This window comes from Pteropus alecto, unplaced genomic scaffold (assembly GCF_000325575.1).
Source record: "Pteropus alecto unplaced genomic scaffold, ASM32557v1 scaffold7, whole genome shotgun sequence".
Taxonomy (NCBI): Eukaryota; Metazoa; Chordata; class Mammalia; order Chiroptera; family Pteropodidae; genus Pteropus; species Pteropus alecto.
The window spans coordinates 31,912,675-31,930,692 of record NW_006494614.1 but is presented as its reverse complement, the minus strand read 5'-3'; the positions used below and the strand labels follow the sequence as shown (position 1 = coordinate 31,930,692).

At 33.7% G+C, this 18,018-nt stretch overlaps 1 protein-coding gene across 1 annotated transcript in view; it reads left to right on the top strand.

Annotated features, from left to right (window-relative positions):
• The first annotated feature begins 6,132 nt into the window (after window positions 1–6,132).
• The window catches only part of FAM83B (family with sequence similarity 83 member B), a 56,074-nt gene continuing 44,188 nt past the window's right edge, over window positions 6,133–18,018 (top strand). Inside the window, exon 1 of the mRNA XM_006926428.2 lies at window positions 6,133–6,628. Coding sequence (XP_006926490.1) covers window positions 6,176–6,628 — 453 coding nt within the window. The 5' untranslated portion in view covers window positions 6,133–6,175. The remainder of the gene's footprint in view (window positions 6,629–18,018) is intronic.

Genomic DNA, 18,018 nt, shown 5'->3' with positions numbered 1-18,018 from the left:
TGCTTTCATTTCAATTGCATTTTAAGTCATACATTCCTCTGCAATTTGGATTATTGAGTATGTGTTCTCAGAGTAAAAGGTTTATTTTTTCTCTGAATTTCTCTACAGAAATTTCTCGGTGCTTCCAAATGATAGTGAATGATTATGTTTTAATGTCATTAACATATACTGGGGGCCTTTATATTCTTACATCTGAACTATCAGATGAACTGCGGTCAACAAATATATTAAGTCAGTATAAACAAACCATTGAATTATTTTAGTGTGTAAGCAGTATCGTCACCCCATTCCCCAATTAATAGAAATTAAGGAAATTAAGAAATTCTATTCAGTAAACAGAATATTCATTTGGGATTTATAAAATTGAGATTTATAAAATTAATTGGAATATTTAGGTTTGTCCTTTTTGTAAGTTTGTTGAAATAGGTGATTCTTTTGGTGATCTACATATGGAGAAGTTTGCACTCAGCATCCTGTGACTGAGTGTGCTGTATGTTCATGTAATCCTTGCCTTTCTGAAAATTATACTTTGGAAGACTGTAATCTGTGCCGTCAGGCCATTTTGTTATAAGTGTTATTATGAAGCCAGCTTAGAATTTTTTAATTAGTTTGGATACCTAATTAGATATCAAATTGTACTTGACAACTTGAGTATTATAGTGAATTTTTAATTTAATAGTAGCTTCTTTAATGTTTTAATTGTCATCTTAAATTTCTGGTTATCAAATTCAAATACAATGTTGGCAGCTAAAAATTAGAAGCAAGAAGAGATAGAATTTTCAACTGTTGTATACCATAGATTATGATTTTATGAGACAGAGATATTCTTAAACAATCTATAAAACATTTTCTCAAATTCTGTAGGTAGACATTTCGATATACTTTATAAAGTCAATTACCCCCCAAAAAAGGTTGATTTGAGATTATTTTGTCAGTATTTAAAAGACTAAAATAAAATTTGCTCAACATTGAAGTTATGTCAATACTTGAAATAATTTCTGGATGGAAAATTAATTCTTTTAAAAGTTCCTTTGTTTTAAATTCTTAAGGTTTAAAAATAAGAACGATTTTTATATGCATTTCTATTAGCCTCCTAATGCTGCTGTAACAAAATAAAACAACAATTTTTTTTTTTTTTTTTTTAATCAGAACTTATTCTCTCAGAGTTCTGGAGGCCAGTACATAGTCCTAAATCAAGCTGTAATCAGGACTATGCCCTCTTTGAAGGCTCTAGAAACGAATCTGTTCCAGGCCTTTCTCTTAACTTTGGTGTTGCTAATAATTTGTAGTGTTCCAATCTCTGCCTCTGTGATTACTTGATGTTGTACCCATGTGTTTGTCTGTATCAACTCTCCTTGTAAGGACACCAGTCATAATGGATTGAGTCCCACTCTAATTGAATATGCCCTCATCTTAACTTGAATATATCTACAGAGAAGACTCTATTTTCAAATAATATCACATTCATGGTATTGAGGGTTTGTACCTGAATTCATTTTGTTGGAGTTCAACCTATAACAGCTTTCAGTAGTTAAATAGAAACAGTCTAAGACAGCAGTTGGAAAAGAGACCTCAGAAATATTAGCATCTGTGATCCTTGTTTGGATTTCTTTCAGAGTCTTGATTTTGGGTCATCTGCTTGCACTTTAGTAATTATAACCTCAGACTATTTGTGATTTAAGAACATTGTAATTTCTCTTTGAAGCATTTTTCCATTGACTTATTGTCTCAGAAGTCTTTTCAGAGAATCTCCTCTTATTAGAAATCATAAACAAATTGACCCTAGGTTTGGCTGTTTGTTTAATATCGCAGTTGATGAAATAATGAATGACTATTGATAGTATGACAGACCACTAACTTTTTTTGAATCTTAAAAAACTCTTATGATCAAACCTTTTTGTAACTTTATAGCACTTACACTGTAACGGGTTGTTAAAATATAAAATAATAATGAGGATGATGATAATGTTAAAAGCCAAATATTCGATGATAATGTTAAAAGCTAAATACTTTAAATGAATTACCTCATTTATTTCTTAGAATGACTCAGTGAGATGAAGTCTGCTGTTATCCTTTTTACACATGACCAAACTGAGGCTCTGGACATAGGTTACTTTTCCACAAGCTTTACAATTATTGGAGAAGCTGGTTTCGAACTTGGCAGTCTGACCCTACAAACAATCTCTCACCTTCTATGTTATATATTATTTTGTTTTTGTTTTCTATTCAAGGCACATGAAATTGGTCATCAGTATGATTTTTTTTTTTTAGTTAAACTTTTATTATTTTGAGATTGTTGTTGATTCACAAGCAGTTGAGAGAAATAATTCAGAAGGATTCCTTGTATCCTGTACTCAGTTTCCCCCCAGTGGCAACATCTCGCAAAACTATAATATTATGTCTGAATTGTACATTGACTTTGACACTGTCAAGATACAGAACATTTCTATCACTACAAAACTCATTCCTGTTGTCATTTTAGAGGCACATCTACTTCCTTCCTTCCATACACCTTCCTCAGAATGACTCAATGAGGTGAGCCCTGGCAACCACTAATGTGATCTCCATTTCTATAATTTTGTCATTTTAAGAATAATATATAAATAGAATCATGCAGCATGTAATTTTTGAGAATTTTTTTTTTCACTCAGCATAATTCTCTGGATATTCATCTGTTTCACCCTGTATCAAATTTGTTCATGTTATTGCTGAGTAGTATTCCATAGTATGATAGTACCACAGTTTGTTTAATATTCACCTGTTGAAGGATATTCGAGTTGTTTCTAGTTTGGGGCCATTAGGAGTCAAGCCACTGTGAACATTTATGTACAAATTTTTGTGTGAAGATAAGTTTTAATTTCTCTAGGATAAATTTCAAGAGGGCAATTGCTGCATTGTATGTCATTTGCATATTTAGTTTTATAAAGGAAACTGCCAAACTGTTTTTGAAATCTGTGTTTTATGCTTCATTTTGTATCCTTTGTGTTTACAGATTCAATACTTGGCGAAACTACTTTCCACCAATGACACTAAAGATTCAATATCAACTATAATTTGTAATTGTTTTGAAGTGTGAATGGAATCTTATATTTTACAAGGGTATTTTTTCTAGAGTAGGTCACTTAACAAGTAGATGAGCCTAGCAGCCTGCTCAGCTTTTACATAACATCAGCATATTATTTTTCTCTTCTCATTAACTCTATTGTGTATGTTAATATCCTTTCTAGGAGTTTTTAATGGTTATTAATAAAATAATATTCTTTTATATATTGAAAGGCATACCCAATTAATTTTGTTCTCAAATTAAGCCCTTTACATGTTCAGTGATTGAACTCTTGAGAATTCAATGTTAGGTCTTTATCTAAATACAGGTGCTATTTTATAGTAGTACTCATTTATGTAAGTGCCATTACCTTGGTGTTCCCCCTTGAAATTTGTTTTGTAGATGGTTCTTTCACAAGTATCCCTTGTAAACAGCTCTTGTGATAAATGCGTATCTCTAGACAGTAGAGTATTACCTCTCCAGTAAGACAGTATTTTAACTCTTGTACATACTGTATCAACTTCCATGCTCATAGCTATTGCATTTTTTCTATGATGTGTTTTCTGGCATTCTCTCCAGCTGGCATTGCTATTTGATTAGTCCTATAGTGTTTCACTTTTTTTCTCATCTTTGTTTTTGCCTTTGTAATTAATTTTTCACCTATACTTTTATAGTTTTGCTTTCATAGTTCTTTTGATCTCTATGATTTCTTAGTTTACTCATAGTTCAAGAATGAATTCTTTGCAGTTGCAAAGTATATATTTGATAGATAATGCTCAGAAACAAATACAGTTTCTTGCGCATTTTAATTTCCAAATATGTAATAGATGTTTAATGTCACATATTATAGGAAGTCAAAAAGTGAAATTGTAAAAAGTAATAAATAAGTGCTAAGGAAACTTAAGATTTTTTTTTTTGAACAACCAGCAGTCACCTACCATTTTTAACAAGTACAAATAATAAATGTGATTTTCATGTGATCACTGGATGCTTTGACCCACATAGACTAGAATTATCAAATGAAAATCACATCTCGCTAAACCTTAGGAAGTATACTTTAAATGGATTGCTTCTGTTAAACAGAAACCTTTTTTCTTTGTTATAAATGAGCATCATATGCAAAAATGAATTTTAATGGACATTGAAAAGGTCATTACTATGACATCATGCATATAAAATGAGCAAGTCCGTGAAGATTTCTCAAGCTTGGCACTATTGACATTTTGGGCCAGATAATTCCGTAATCTGGGTGGCTGTCCGTGCACTGAAATATGTTTAGCAACATCCCTGGCCTCCACACACTACATGCCAGTAGCATGAACGTGTTCTGTTTTTATTCTTATGTCAGATTTAATCTTTAGGCTTTCTATACTATTAGACCGTCTTGGTAAAACTTCTGAGACTAGGGATAGGGACAGGATTGTCTCCACTAAAACAGTAAAGTGGACTCTATTTTTCTTACTTCTCAGCTCTGCCTTAGTATATGATGGATCTTTTCTGATCCTGTCCTGCCCAGCAGAACTTGTGGCCCTGTTGTCTATTTCATCACAACTTCGCTATATGATTAGTGACTCCTATTATGTATTTTGAGCTAATGTGTATATAAAGATAATGGCTTCCTGGGTTACCATCCCAAATCAGATTTGAATTTTGGCAGATCTGAGTCTGAAGAGGCTGTTAAGTGGAAAATTTAAAATTAGAGCAGCGCCTCTAACAAAGATGTTTTTGGTGAAATTAGCTCTTTGTGCTTGTAAGCACATCATAGAATTGTATTTCGTTTGAATCCACACAATGGAGATCATGACTTCAAAAGACTGGAAAGTCCCTTTTTTTTTTTTTTTTTTGCGCTAAAGTCCAGTCCACTATCTCACACAGTGAGCGATTGAATGAATAGCATTTTGTTGGCATTATGACAGATAGGCTGTGAGCTTGAAAAGGCAGATTTTGATTCCTCAGAGAGATCTCTGAATTATCTTTGATGTCTTAAATTTCTTCATCACCTATATGCTGTCAAACCATCAAATCTTAGGAGTTCTTTCTTTGAATCATCTATTGAATACTCTTGTCACCTCTTCGTTGGCTATTTGAATGTTGAAAGACTCTCGTATCTACTTGTCTCTTCTCCATTCCCTCTGATACTGCCAGACTAGTTGTTTTAAAAACAAGTTTTGCTGAATCACAGAAATAGCCTGTGTCCCTCCACACCTGGTTCCATCATGTCTATCAACATTATCTCCTACTGCTGAAAGGAACCTGCTTTCTAGCAGACCAAGTTTTTTCACTGTCTTGAATGTACAAGCTTATACTCGTTCTGTGTTTTTGCTTGATTTTCACTCTCGCGTGAGATTAAAATATTTGTTTTTGCCATTTGATCATATTCTTAATCACTACCCCAGGTTCAGCTGAAGCCTACCTCCTGCACAGGGCTATCCTTAACTTGTTTATTCCATATTGATTTCTACTTTCTTTTATCTGAACACGTTGATGACATGTAGTACTCATTTTGGCCCTTAGCAATATATGGCTTTGTTCAAAGTGATAATAGTTTCGTATGTGTGTTTTACCTCTTCAGCTAGTTAATAAATTCCTGGAAAGCAAGGGTTTTGATCTTTTTATATTTCATCAGTATGTGATTATTTACATAACAAGTACTCAGTAAAGCCTTGTATTAATGGCTGGCCAGGTACTGATTATATTCTAATTGTTTTAAAATATTTTAAAACCAAAATCTGAAAGTCTTATAGAAACCGATACCACTTTGTGTAGTCTCAGATTAGAGAAGGATGAACTTTATGTATGTCAGATAAGGAAGGTGTATTTCCTTAGGTAAGAAATTGAAAGTAGAGGTACCTTGGAAACGATAAATCAACTAGCAGTCTACAAAAAGAAATCTATTTGTGGTAGCTATTTGAATTATGGTACAATTAATGTCACTTTGGATATGAAATGTATGTTAGATTGAGCTATGGGTAGTGGAAATTAGTAAATGTAAAAATAATAGCTGACATGGATTATAAAACTTGATTACAAGACTTCTAACTGATCTTGATTTCCTTCTTTTCAAACACCCAGATACCTCTTGTTGCTGCACAAATGGACATTTGAATGTGCTGTTGAAAAACACTTGCAAGCATGGAGACCTCATCAATGCTGTCCTCATTGAATGATGAGTGTAAATCAGACAATTACATTGAGCCTCACTATAAGGAATGGTATCGAGTAGCCATCGATTTGCTGATTGAACATGGGTTAGAAGCATACCAAGAATTTCTTGCCAAGGAACGAGTATCGGACTTTTTAGCTGAGGAAGAAATTAATTATATTTTGAAAAACGTCCAGAAAGTTGCACATAGTACATCACATGGTACCGATAATACTGATAATTCCTGCGATGATACCTCATCTTCCGGGACTTACTGGCCCATTGAGTCTGATGTGGAAGCTCCAAATCTTGATTTAGGCTGGCCGTATGTGATGCCTGGACTCTTAGGAGGAACCCACATAGACCTCCTCTTTCATCCACCAAGAGCACAGCTACTGACAATTAAGGAAACAATTCGGAAGATGATAAAAGAAGCAAGAAAGGTAATGATATTCCTATTTCTAAATGAAAAAAATTGAAACGTGCAGAAAAGTACCAGGCTAGTATAACACACGTGTGTTAAAATAATCTCTATGTGTATGGATCATGCTTATTATTTTCAGGAAATATACATATGGATACATAGAAAGGTTGTACTTCCCATATTTTACATATATCTGAAAGAGTGGTGTTAGGTCCTTGCTAAACATGGAGATTTTCTTCTCTTCATAATATATATATACATCTAAGAGACCTTATGCCCATGAAGGACGGAAAAGGTGTGTGAACTGTGAATGAGATGATGATTTGATGCATTTATAAGTCCAAAGCACTTACATTTTCCTTAATCTCTGAAAGGTAATATGTTATCGGTAAATTTGGTGAAATTTTCTTTGTCCTCAACAAGACTGAGCCTTAATTCTTTCTCTGGATATAGTTTATGCTATTAAATAAACCATAGATTTACTTATTCATTTTTTGAATTGTGTGGAAACCGTACAAAATCAGGCAGTGGTCCCCAACCTTTTTGGCAACAAGGACCAGTGCTCCTATGAGGATTTAATGCCTGATGGGTTGGGCCTGATTAGTATTTGGATGGGAGACCACCTAGGAAGACCAGGTGCTGTAGGTGTAAAAAAATAAAAAATAAAAAAATTAAGGGATTGTAAACTGACAAGGTCCTTGCAATCTGTGAGGTCAACCATGGGTTGCCTTACCTAAAAAAAAAAAATGCCTGATAAGCTGAAGTGGAGCTGAGGTGGAGCTGAGGCAGTGATGCTGTGGAGTGGCTGCAAATAGATGAAGCTTCGCTTGCCTGCCCTGTGCTCACCTCCAGCTGTACACCCCAGTTTCTAACAGGCCACAGACCAGTACCAATCCATGGCCCTGGGGGTTGAGGACCCCTGAAATCGGGCATGAAAATGTAAAATACTGAATTAAGAGTTACTTAACATTTTAGGGCCTCAATGCTCTTTATTAAATATTTGTGTTGGCTTATAAATCTCAGAAATCCTGTTTTAGAACTCATATTAATTGGTAAAAATTTTTCTTTTAATCAATTAAATAAAAATTATTGAGAATTTTCTATGTAGGAATGTGTTAGTTTTTATGAGAATGTATTACTTTCTCCCCATCAGCAGCATGATAGGCAATTTGGAGAATAACAAAATTTCCTTAGCTGTTAATGCAGCTCAACCTAGAGGTTTAAAATATATGGATAAAATGTTATGTCTAGTTCTTAGTTATGGATACTGTACAATATAGAGATTTAGATCTAAAGAGACCTTAGATGCACACATACATGAAGTTGCTTTCTTTTGTGTTAATAAGACCCAGAAATGCTTGAAAAGCATACATTTATGAAATACAGAAATACAAGACCCTTGAATACCACAATGGCATGATTGATTGCGAGACAAGCAACTAAAAGCTTCGCAATTATGTTAGGGAGACACAATGTTCTGAAGCTGATGTCAAATGTAGGCTTGGCAAAAATAAGGTGATTTTTTTTCCCTCAAACCCTTTGAGCTCAAAATAACCTGACTTTTTAGCTATGTTAACTCTTTTAGCAGGATTGTATTAAAGAAAGCACTAATAACCTATTTCAATTGTTAAAAATTAACTGTAGAGTCAGGCCCACGGCAGGTGTTCAAATTTTTATTGAATGAATTGAACTTTCAGTTAAATTTTCTGAATTGAACCATGAATATTTTTAATACTGTACTATCTTGTGCTCTGTGAACAAATTATACAATTATATTTTGTAAAACAACAGAACAAAATTTAAGACTATATACGAGTTCTTGTAAAAGTAAAATTAACAAATATCAAGTGCCAATATTTTCTAATTTCTGTTTGGGAACACAGTATATTTTTGAACCACAGTATTGTTAACTGAAAATTGAAAAACACATTAGTAAAGATTAATGTTATTATGATGGTAACTTAGTTATGAATTCATCAGCCTACACCACAGCGTGTTTCCTTTGAGAGACTGCATTTTTGTAATGAAAAATGAAATTCAGGAGATACCATGTGTTCTTGGGCTAGCACTCACTGGAAACTGAATATTAATTATGACTCATGTATTTTCCTTTTTTTAATGTGGCAGCTATTTATTTAGAGAGACTCTAGAAGTAATATCCTTTGCCTGGTCATCATCTGTTGGGAACTCCGACTTGCATTAACAAGCTGAAGAACTCGAAGTCCATTCCATAAAACAGTAGCACAATGTTATTCTTCTCTTTCACAAAATCAAAGTGACATAAAATAAGAAAGGAATTTTTAAAATTTTATTCAATTTGTATAAATATCCAAGGTGAATTCAAAGAGAGAGAATTATTTGAACCTTATAAATTGCACATATTGCAAATGAACATAAATCATAACTGATAACTTTTTTTTTTCCAAAAGCATTGGAAAATATGTTAGTTTCTCCCCAGATGCAATAAATATTGAGGTCGAATAGGCTAGAATATGCATGGAATGTATATTTCTGAAGTATTTTTGAAAATTCATATGTCACTGTTTACTTAAAGATTTTTGAATGATCCAGTACTCCAGAAATAAAAAAGTTATTGACCCCTTTTCCTAAGATTTTAGACTATTTAACTCATAACCAGACAAGGTCCTATAAAAAAATTTAAAATAAGAGCAAATATTATTATGAAGTGGAAGCTTGTCAAAACATTGCTTTTTAAAGATTAATTGTGGTTTTCATGATTATTATTTACTCAGCAAAAGTCAGGTTCTTATAATCCTTCAGAATTAATGGAAGCCTATTAGTTACCAGGATAAACTATTTTCAGAAGATAAATTCTCTTTATTGGTAACTCAATGAATTGTCATGTCATTTTAAAGAGCGTGACCTTTTTCTTTTCATAAAATATTTGAATAATGTATCTTTTAATGGATAGAAGAAAGTTTCTTGCCTCCACATTTCTCTGGGAGATTCTTCTGAGAGTCAACATTATGAATCTCTAGAGTTATGAGGCCAAACAAGTAGGGGCCAGCAATCAGCAAAGCAGAAACCAGAAAGCCATGTCAGAGAAAACTTTAAATATATTTTCACTGCCTGTTTGCAGTTGAGGTAAGGTACTTATGAAAAAGTCTTAAAATAAGAAAAAGAATCCAAAACCAATTTTTTAGAGGTGCAAATATTTGAAGTCTGATCATAACCACCAAGTGAACCTTCTAGTCCCTTGAGAGAGGAAATAAAAATGATATTATATCTTATCTATCTATACTGGAAATGTTTCGTTTCTGAATTTCACTAATTTATATAAGTTTGATTCGTTGACCTTAAACAAATAGCTAGTGATTTCTTCAATGAAAATTTGTTTATTCAGGACAACAAAGAATTGAAATTTGGGACATGCGGTCTAGTGGCAAACCATGCTTAAGTCCAGAGAATAAAGGAGAGAAACATTCTTTTATAGAGGAAATGGGGACTCAGAAGGCATGTCGTAAACAAAGTCCATTGGAAGAAACTGAGAATTTGAAGTTTAGTGGCTTTCATTGTCTGAGTAGTAACAGTTTTCATTGGTTGAGTGGTTGCTGGGCAAAGAGAAGATCCTCTTTTCTGCTGGAGTAGTAGAAAATCATCTTCCTGTTTGAAATGGAAAATAAGTGTCTTTCTGTTTGGGGACTGACAATGAGAAGTGAGACAAGAGTGCTCCCCCTGCAGGCCCTCCCAACTCCAATTTAAGGCTCTGTTTATTAATCTTCACAGTTTCTATCTTAAGTAATATAATCCCTGAATCATTCTGCTTTTATAATATTTTAGAAATCTATAGATTTGTTTTTATTGATTCATTTATTTTTTCTAGTTGTCACTTAGAAGTTATTTAGAGGGTTTTTAAAATTCTCTTTTGCTTTCTTTTTCTTTTCTTTTCTTTATCTGTATGCTTACTTATTTTGTTACTTGAGAATTTTTCCTTTGGTAAAATCTAATTGCACTTAACATCTTGTGCTTAAAAGGCCTATATTTACTGGCTCTTTTTCTAACCCCTTTCTATTTTTCACTATGTGATTGACATAATTACATTTGGGTCAACTTTGTAAAGTCTGATAGTGTCTAGTAAGACTTTTCCCAGGTTATTATTTGTCTCTCAGGAGGTGTTCCCAAGATGATATATGCATGTATTCCTAATTACTGTGAATGCCTCTTAAGACAGTATCCTCTCTAATTACTTTTAAAAAGTAATCTTTCATTAAAGTAATTTTTCTCCTAGCCACTGAGTAGTAGATATCCATAAATTATAACTTCTGATAGTCTTGAATATGTAAATGTTTAACCAGAATGCTATTTCCCTCTCTGTTTCCTAATTCTAGGCTAGCTGCTCCTGTGAGATGTGAATCTTACTCTTGTGAAATATAGACTCAAGGAGACACATAAGCAAAAGTCTAGTGAGAATTAGGGCAGAGTAATTCCTGAGTTGCTCTGTACTGCATTTCCTGCATTCAGGTCTTGGTTCCTCCCTGAGTCACTGTTCCTGGGTGTGTCTTTTTTGGCGTAGGGAGTTATTAGTAATACAGAGAAACATTAACTATCAGCTGGCCCTATGGCTGCAACTGGAAAGGTGAACAGATGATGAGGGAGTTTCCTGATCTTTTACTGGTATTAAAAAAGTAGTGCTAGACTAGAGGCTTGATACCAGGGCTTTACCACTAAGTATGCATTCTACAAGTCATCGCATGTCCCCAGGTATCTTCATTTAGTTTGGGAAAGATATAAAGTAAAGACTTTGAGTGTTTTTTAAATCTAATGTTTCCATCTAAATCTCTAATAGCGCATAGCAACTCACTTGTTTCAATGTTATACTCCTTGCTGAATTAGTTCATTATATGAATAAATTTTGTGTCATAGTGTGTCACTTCCGTCTGCATGACTTTGCAACCGTATCCTGCCCAGCTAAGTGATATTTATATATTTATCAGTGCCTTTATTAGACTGAGATCATCTTTCACCTGATGTTCCCAATCTTTGTTGAGAATTTCCTCTCTGCCTCTTCTCTATTCCAGCTCTCACTGTGAATACTTTTGTTCTTTGAATTTGAGTCAAAATTAGTTTCTTCCAAGAAATATCTTTTGCTTAGTCAAATTTAATGACATTACTATCCTGTGATATTAATTTGAACACCTCTTTTCTGAATGTAATACACTTTATGTTAATGTGTGTGTGTGTGTGTGTGTGAGAGAGAGAGAGAGAGAGAGAGAGAGAGAGAGAGAGAGAGAAGAGGGGGGAGGGAGTGAACTTGTTAAAATTGCACTGACTTTGCTATGCTATTTCTGCTTCTGTATGGGAATACTCTTTCTACACTGACTCCTGGTGCTATGCAGAGAGAAAATACATTATATATTCTTCTCAGTTCATTGACATACTCCCTTCTTCCACTACTACCAATAACCATGATGGTATCAAGAATATAATTTTTAACACCATTACTTAAGCAAGAGAGGAGAGGGAAGAAGATACCATGTAGGGACTCTTTAACTTTATCGCAAGATAGAATTTGGGCTTCTGTGGTTGACTTGATGACTTTTATGGGCAAAAAACTACAGTTCTATTTTTTTTGAATTGCCCAAATTCAAATGATGCTCTTTTTAAAAGAGGCTTCATGGAATGGTATGAAAGCCCTGAATCTTGGAGTCAGTACTGGGGTAAATCCAGCTAAAACAGCTGTTTCTATTAGACATTACACTATAATCTCTCTGAGCTTTATTTTTGCCATCTGAAAAATGAAGATGCCAATATTCCATAGTATCCTTATGAGAATGGAATAGCTGTCATACCTAACATAACACCTACCACACATTTAATGCCCTATGGATGGTATTGAGATGACTTCTCTTCCTTAACCTCCTCCTCCTCTTACATTATTACAGACCTTAATTTTGTTTAAAAAAAAAAAAAAGTCCATCAGTCTGTATTTTTACATCACTGTGATTTGGCATTTGTTCCTTAAAATTAAGAGCAATGTATGACCAATTTCAGCAAGACAGTATCTTACTAGGAATGCCATCTAGGATTATTAGCTGTTAGGGAAATTACTATTCCTGAAAATAAACACATTTCTGAAATAAAATAATGGTTGTGTACACTACATTAGTTATAGAGCAACTCATCATTTTCTCAATGTTATTCCTGAGTATGTTCAAAATAGAAAAGTACTGATTCAACGTAAGTATGTTTGAAAATAAGACCTGTGAAGACAGCTTAAAGAGAGAGATATATTTTTATATTTAGAAAGTACAAAAAAGTTATCTTCTTTTATGGAAAGCAGTTTAGCGTTGATGAAAAAAATTCTAAACCATTCTTTTCTTACATAAAATTCTGAAGATCTAAAAAAGTACAGCACTCTTATGAAAAGCTAAGGCAAGGACAGGCAAAGTATATAGACCAAAAGAAATAATCTTTTCATTTTCATCTAGAATTTTAAAAGTGGTAATTTTATTAGATTTTTAAAGAAAGACATTACACAAGGGTTTCAAATTTATACAAAAAGAACAAGGTTTTGTAAATTTTTAAACTTCATATTATAGACCTACCATTTGGTGTCGAAATTTAGTTCAAATAACTTTTAGTTTATGAAGTATTGTTACTTATTAAATATTTCTGATATAATTTAAAAAATGATAAATATTATTTAAGGCCCATAGTAGTTATTCTTTTTAGCTTAAAAAACTCTACTTTCCCGATAAAGGTGCTATTTTATGCTTTGTTGAAACCAAAAACCTCAAGGGTATGAAAAATAAAAAGAAAACTGTTAAACAAGATTTTTTTAACTTGATTACACCCTAAAATTTTCTGTAATTTTAAGTTTCAGATGTTTTACCAGACAGTGTGTTCAGGTAAAATCTAAAGGTCACCCATTAAGTAATTTCTATTTACTCATTTTCCTTTCTCTTACATGATTAAAGTAAAACCATACACTTATTTAGTTCCTTTTTGAAATTTATAATATTTTTCTGACAACAGACCTTTAGCAATTTGTTGGAATGGCAAAGCTAATTGTTATAAAAATTATATTCATAAAATATTGAGTTTTCCTAATGTCTAAATAACACCTAGATTTCATAGGGATAGAATTTAGCAGTCTTACAAACTCAGATGCCTTTAGGGCCAAGCCAGTAAAATAAATAATAATCCTGCAGAGGAGAAGGGGGAAAGAAGGGAGCGAAAGGAACATGGAAGACAAGAACTCAATTCTAGGAATTCTTGTTTAAAATGTTATAAATAAAAGGTAACTTTCAGCTTAATGTAATAAAAAGTTTAGGGCCTCAGGTACACATTGAGGCATTTTATCAAAAGTAATTTTTTATAAGAATAAGGGGATATAGCTTTCCTTTACTTATCTGTCCTCCTAATGAGATATAAAATATAATGGAGGTTAGCTATGGGAGCCTTTATGAGATGACGAAGGCTGTAATACCAGACTAACATTTTGTATTTAAAATATTCTGCCTGCTATTCTATAGTCGCCACAGATTCATCATGTGGTATATGTTTTTATATCAATTATTCATGTCTTCTAATTAGTCACTCTTCAAATTATTTTGAAAATAATTGGTTGTTTTTTATCATCAGGACTGGAACTGGGTTCTGATTTTGAGTAATGGATTTATATTATATAATTTAGTAATAGTAACAGGTAATATTTATTGAGCATTTATGTGGCATACACTGTGTTAAGCACTTCACCTGCATTACCTTAAATTGACTTTTACAACCTTACCCTGTGAAATATGTACTTTCATCATTCATATTTTACAGTTGAATTATCTGCTTTCTTGTGATACGTATGACTCTAGTCAGTGGTAATGATCCACAATGATTATAATTGGAAAGTAATAATGACTACGTATTCCTAAATAGAGGTATTGGAGGACCTTGCTGAGGAGGTTTAGGATTGAGACCAGTTGGTGGTGTGGAAGTATTGGTTTCTAAATGAGCCGGGTACAAGGCCATTATAGGGTTTAGAAGTGCTATTAGAAGTCAGAAGTAATATACTTGGAACTGACAGAAGGTTATAATAAGTAAAGGAGGAATAGTACCTAGAATGCAGATTAGATCAGGAAGCACTGAAAAGAAATGAGTTCTCTGAGTTCGAATATAGGGAAAATTTGAAAAAATAAGAGGACAGTCAGACAATGGAGTTGTCTTTGTCTTCTGCTTGGTTCAGCTATGAGAGGCATCAATCGGTCTTTGGCTAGCCTTAAAGAGCGAAAAGTATGGCAGCCTATTCATTTATTCAGCAAATATTTATTTAATGCCTACTGTATGTCAGATACTATTCCAAATTTGGGAGATATATAAGAGAATAAAGTACCAAAAGAAACCCAACCTTTGAAAGGAGCATACAAATGAGGAGAGAGAAGATAAAAAGCATAAGAGATGAGGACTGCTATGGAGAAAAACAAAAGAAGCCATAAATATGGTTGAGTAAGGAGGATAAAGAGTGCTGGTGGAGTTAGTTTGTAATTTAAAATAGAGTTTTCAGAGTAGCCCTCATCAAGAAAGCGACACTGTAGTCAAGATTTGAGGAGCGGGAATGAGCCATGCATCAATTTTCAGGCAGAGCTGACTAGACATACAGTAAGATTTAGGGCAAGAACATTGTTTGTTAGAGGAACAGTGAGAGGACCGAAGAAAGCAAACGGGAGTTGAGTAGGTGAGTTCAGAGAGGTAACATGGAGACCATATCATGGAGGTCCTCATGAGCCATTATAAGGACCATGGCTTATGCCCTGTGCAAAATGGGGAGCCGCTGGAGAATTCTGAGCAAAAGAGAGACATGATAATTTCAAATATGCTGTATTTTAAGAAGGTACATCTGCTGTGTATTGCAAATTAACAATAGGTGCTTAAGATTAAGTATATCAGAGGCTATTTAAATAATTCAAGTGTGAGATAATGGTGTCTTAGATGGCAGGATGGTGGCAGTGATGGTTAGATTTGAAATATATTTTAAAGGCAGTAAAATGTGGGATGTGAAATAAGTTGAAGAATATAAGATTTCTCTAGAAATTTTGGCCTGAGCAATGAGATTGATGGCATTATCATTTGAAGTTGGCGTTAGAGTCATCAGAAGAGTGGAATTAAGAAGCAGACACAGAGACCAAGTTATAAAGGCTTTAAGTTATCATTTTCACCACAGCCATGGGATAGTTGACCACTAACCCCAGCCACCAAGACCTACAGACATGTCTAAATAGAGATTAGGGTTCACGTTAGAATCTAAGCACAGAGTGACTAGACTTGGAGGAGATCAGTCTGATTCTGAGGGCATAGGTGAGGGATGGCTTTAGAAGTAACTTGGATAAGATTCAGATACAAAGAAATGGGTGAATACAGAATGTGAGATAAAAAAAAGACTGACTGGATGCTGACCCAGAACCTGATAAACAGATTATATAACCTCCTGAGAAGTAAACTGCCCAAAGGCAATCATTAAGCAACTCCATATGCTGGTCAGGTGAGTGAAAGACAGAATAAGAAACTGGGAAGGTCACTTTTTTTGTAGGTCATTTGGGAGTGGATAAATTTTGAGTAGGAGATGTATGGTGGACAGCTTGGCATTTTCAAACAGGGAATGTCGGGGGAGTAGAGTTCGGTGGAAAAAAAGGAAGGTGGCAGTTGATGAGGCAGGTAGGTTGAGATCAAATTGTGAGTACCCTTCAATCCAGCTTTGTGGATATGAATGGTGAGAAGTTGTGAAATGTTTTGAGTTAGTCAGTGATGCCATCAAACTTGATCTTGGATATATTAACATTTTGTTGGTTAATTGAAATGTAAAGGAAAATATAAAACAGATTGTAATATGTTAGCATAATGCTCACCATCAAGCTAATGATAGCCTGGAGCTGACCAAAATTCACTATAAAACGCAATGTCTTCTTGAATAGAATATGCCATCAACTTCCTGCTAGAACAGAAAAAAAATATGTAACTACATACTTAATTCTGTATCTTAAGGAAGATTTTGGGGGCCTTATAGCTATAGTTTTTTCAAATGTCTATCTGATTTTAAGTCAATACAATTTATTTCTATACAACAAGTTTCAACTATGTATACATGTAGTCTAATTCTATAAATACTTATGGAATCACTGGAATGTACAAAGTGATTTGTTAGGTCATACAAGTGGAAGAAGCAACACTCTAAGTGGTTTATAGGCTAATATTTGGGGGCCGTGCCTAAAGATTCATGGAAAATACATAAATAAAATTCTGTAGGTATATGGATATTTATTTATGTGAGTGTCCTATGTATTAGAAAGAGTCTGGATTTTTTCTCCATGCTTTTACTCTTTAGGTATCAGAGTATTATAGAGACATTTCCTGAAGATTCAAAGTAGAAAAATTTGGGTATAGATAAAATACCTTCAAAATATTTATTGGCAAATACAATAGTATTTGCTTCCTAGTTCAATTTACTAGTTCAACAAATGTATACAATAAGGGTTTATTTTTTCTTATTATCAGAGCACACATATTTCTTATAGAAAATATGGAAAAAACACAGGAAAGGGTTAAAGAGAATAAAATTTAGAAATTTTCTTCCTTGTAAGAGAGAGAATTACATGTGCATATGTATGTGTAGGCATTTTAATACCTTACATAGACCTCTGAAATAGACCATTCATATGCAGTGTACTGAGATCGTACTTGAGATTATGTATAAAAATTGTCTCCTGCTTTTCTCACTTAGGATTTTTCTCATAATAAAATATTTGATTTACTGTACTGATAAGCAATGGCATAACTAAGGAGGTAGCAGTGGGAACTGCCTGCCCTGGCACAGTTACTGAGGAAGCTCATTGTCTCTAGAGAATTTAAAAAGAATGCTAAGATTGGCTAAAAGGCAGTCTGCTTTTTATTATACCATGGGCTGGCAACTGTAAATAATGTCAGTGGTAATATGCTTCTCCTCACCAGGGCAGACCCTGCTCCATGCAGGGCAGATCCCTGCCACCTCCACCCACCCTTGCTCCTCTTTCTACCCCTTAGTACATCAATACTGATATAATGAGTGTCTCATGGTAATGTTCCTATAGAAATAAAGAGCCTCGTAACTGTTTTTGTGTAATCATTAGCCACTCAATAATTAGTTGGCTCTTGAAGCTTTAAAAGCAGACAAATCAGTAAGTGTACATTTTCTTTCACAAACCAGCTTCCCTTCGGGCTGGATTAATTTGTTGTTAATAATCGTATTTCAATTTCCTGCCGAAGAATTCAAACAAATATTTTAAACTAGGAAATAAATGTGAAAGGCAAAAACATTGCCATTTGACTAAATTATCAATCCAGAATGTGCTATTAGAAAATTCATAATCTTGAAAGAAAATCAGTACCTGAGTCATAGAAGTTGTATTCAATACCTGCAATTAT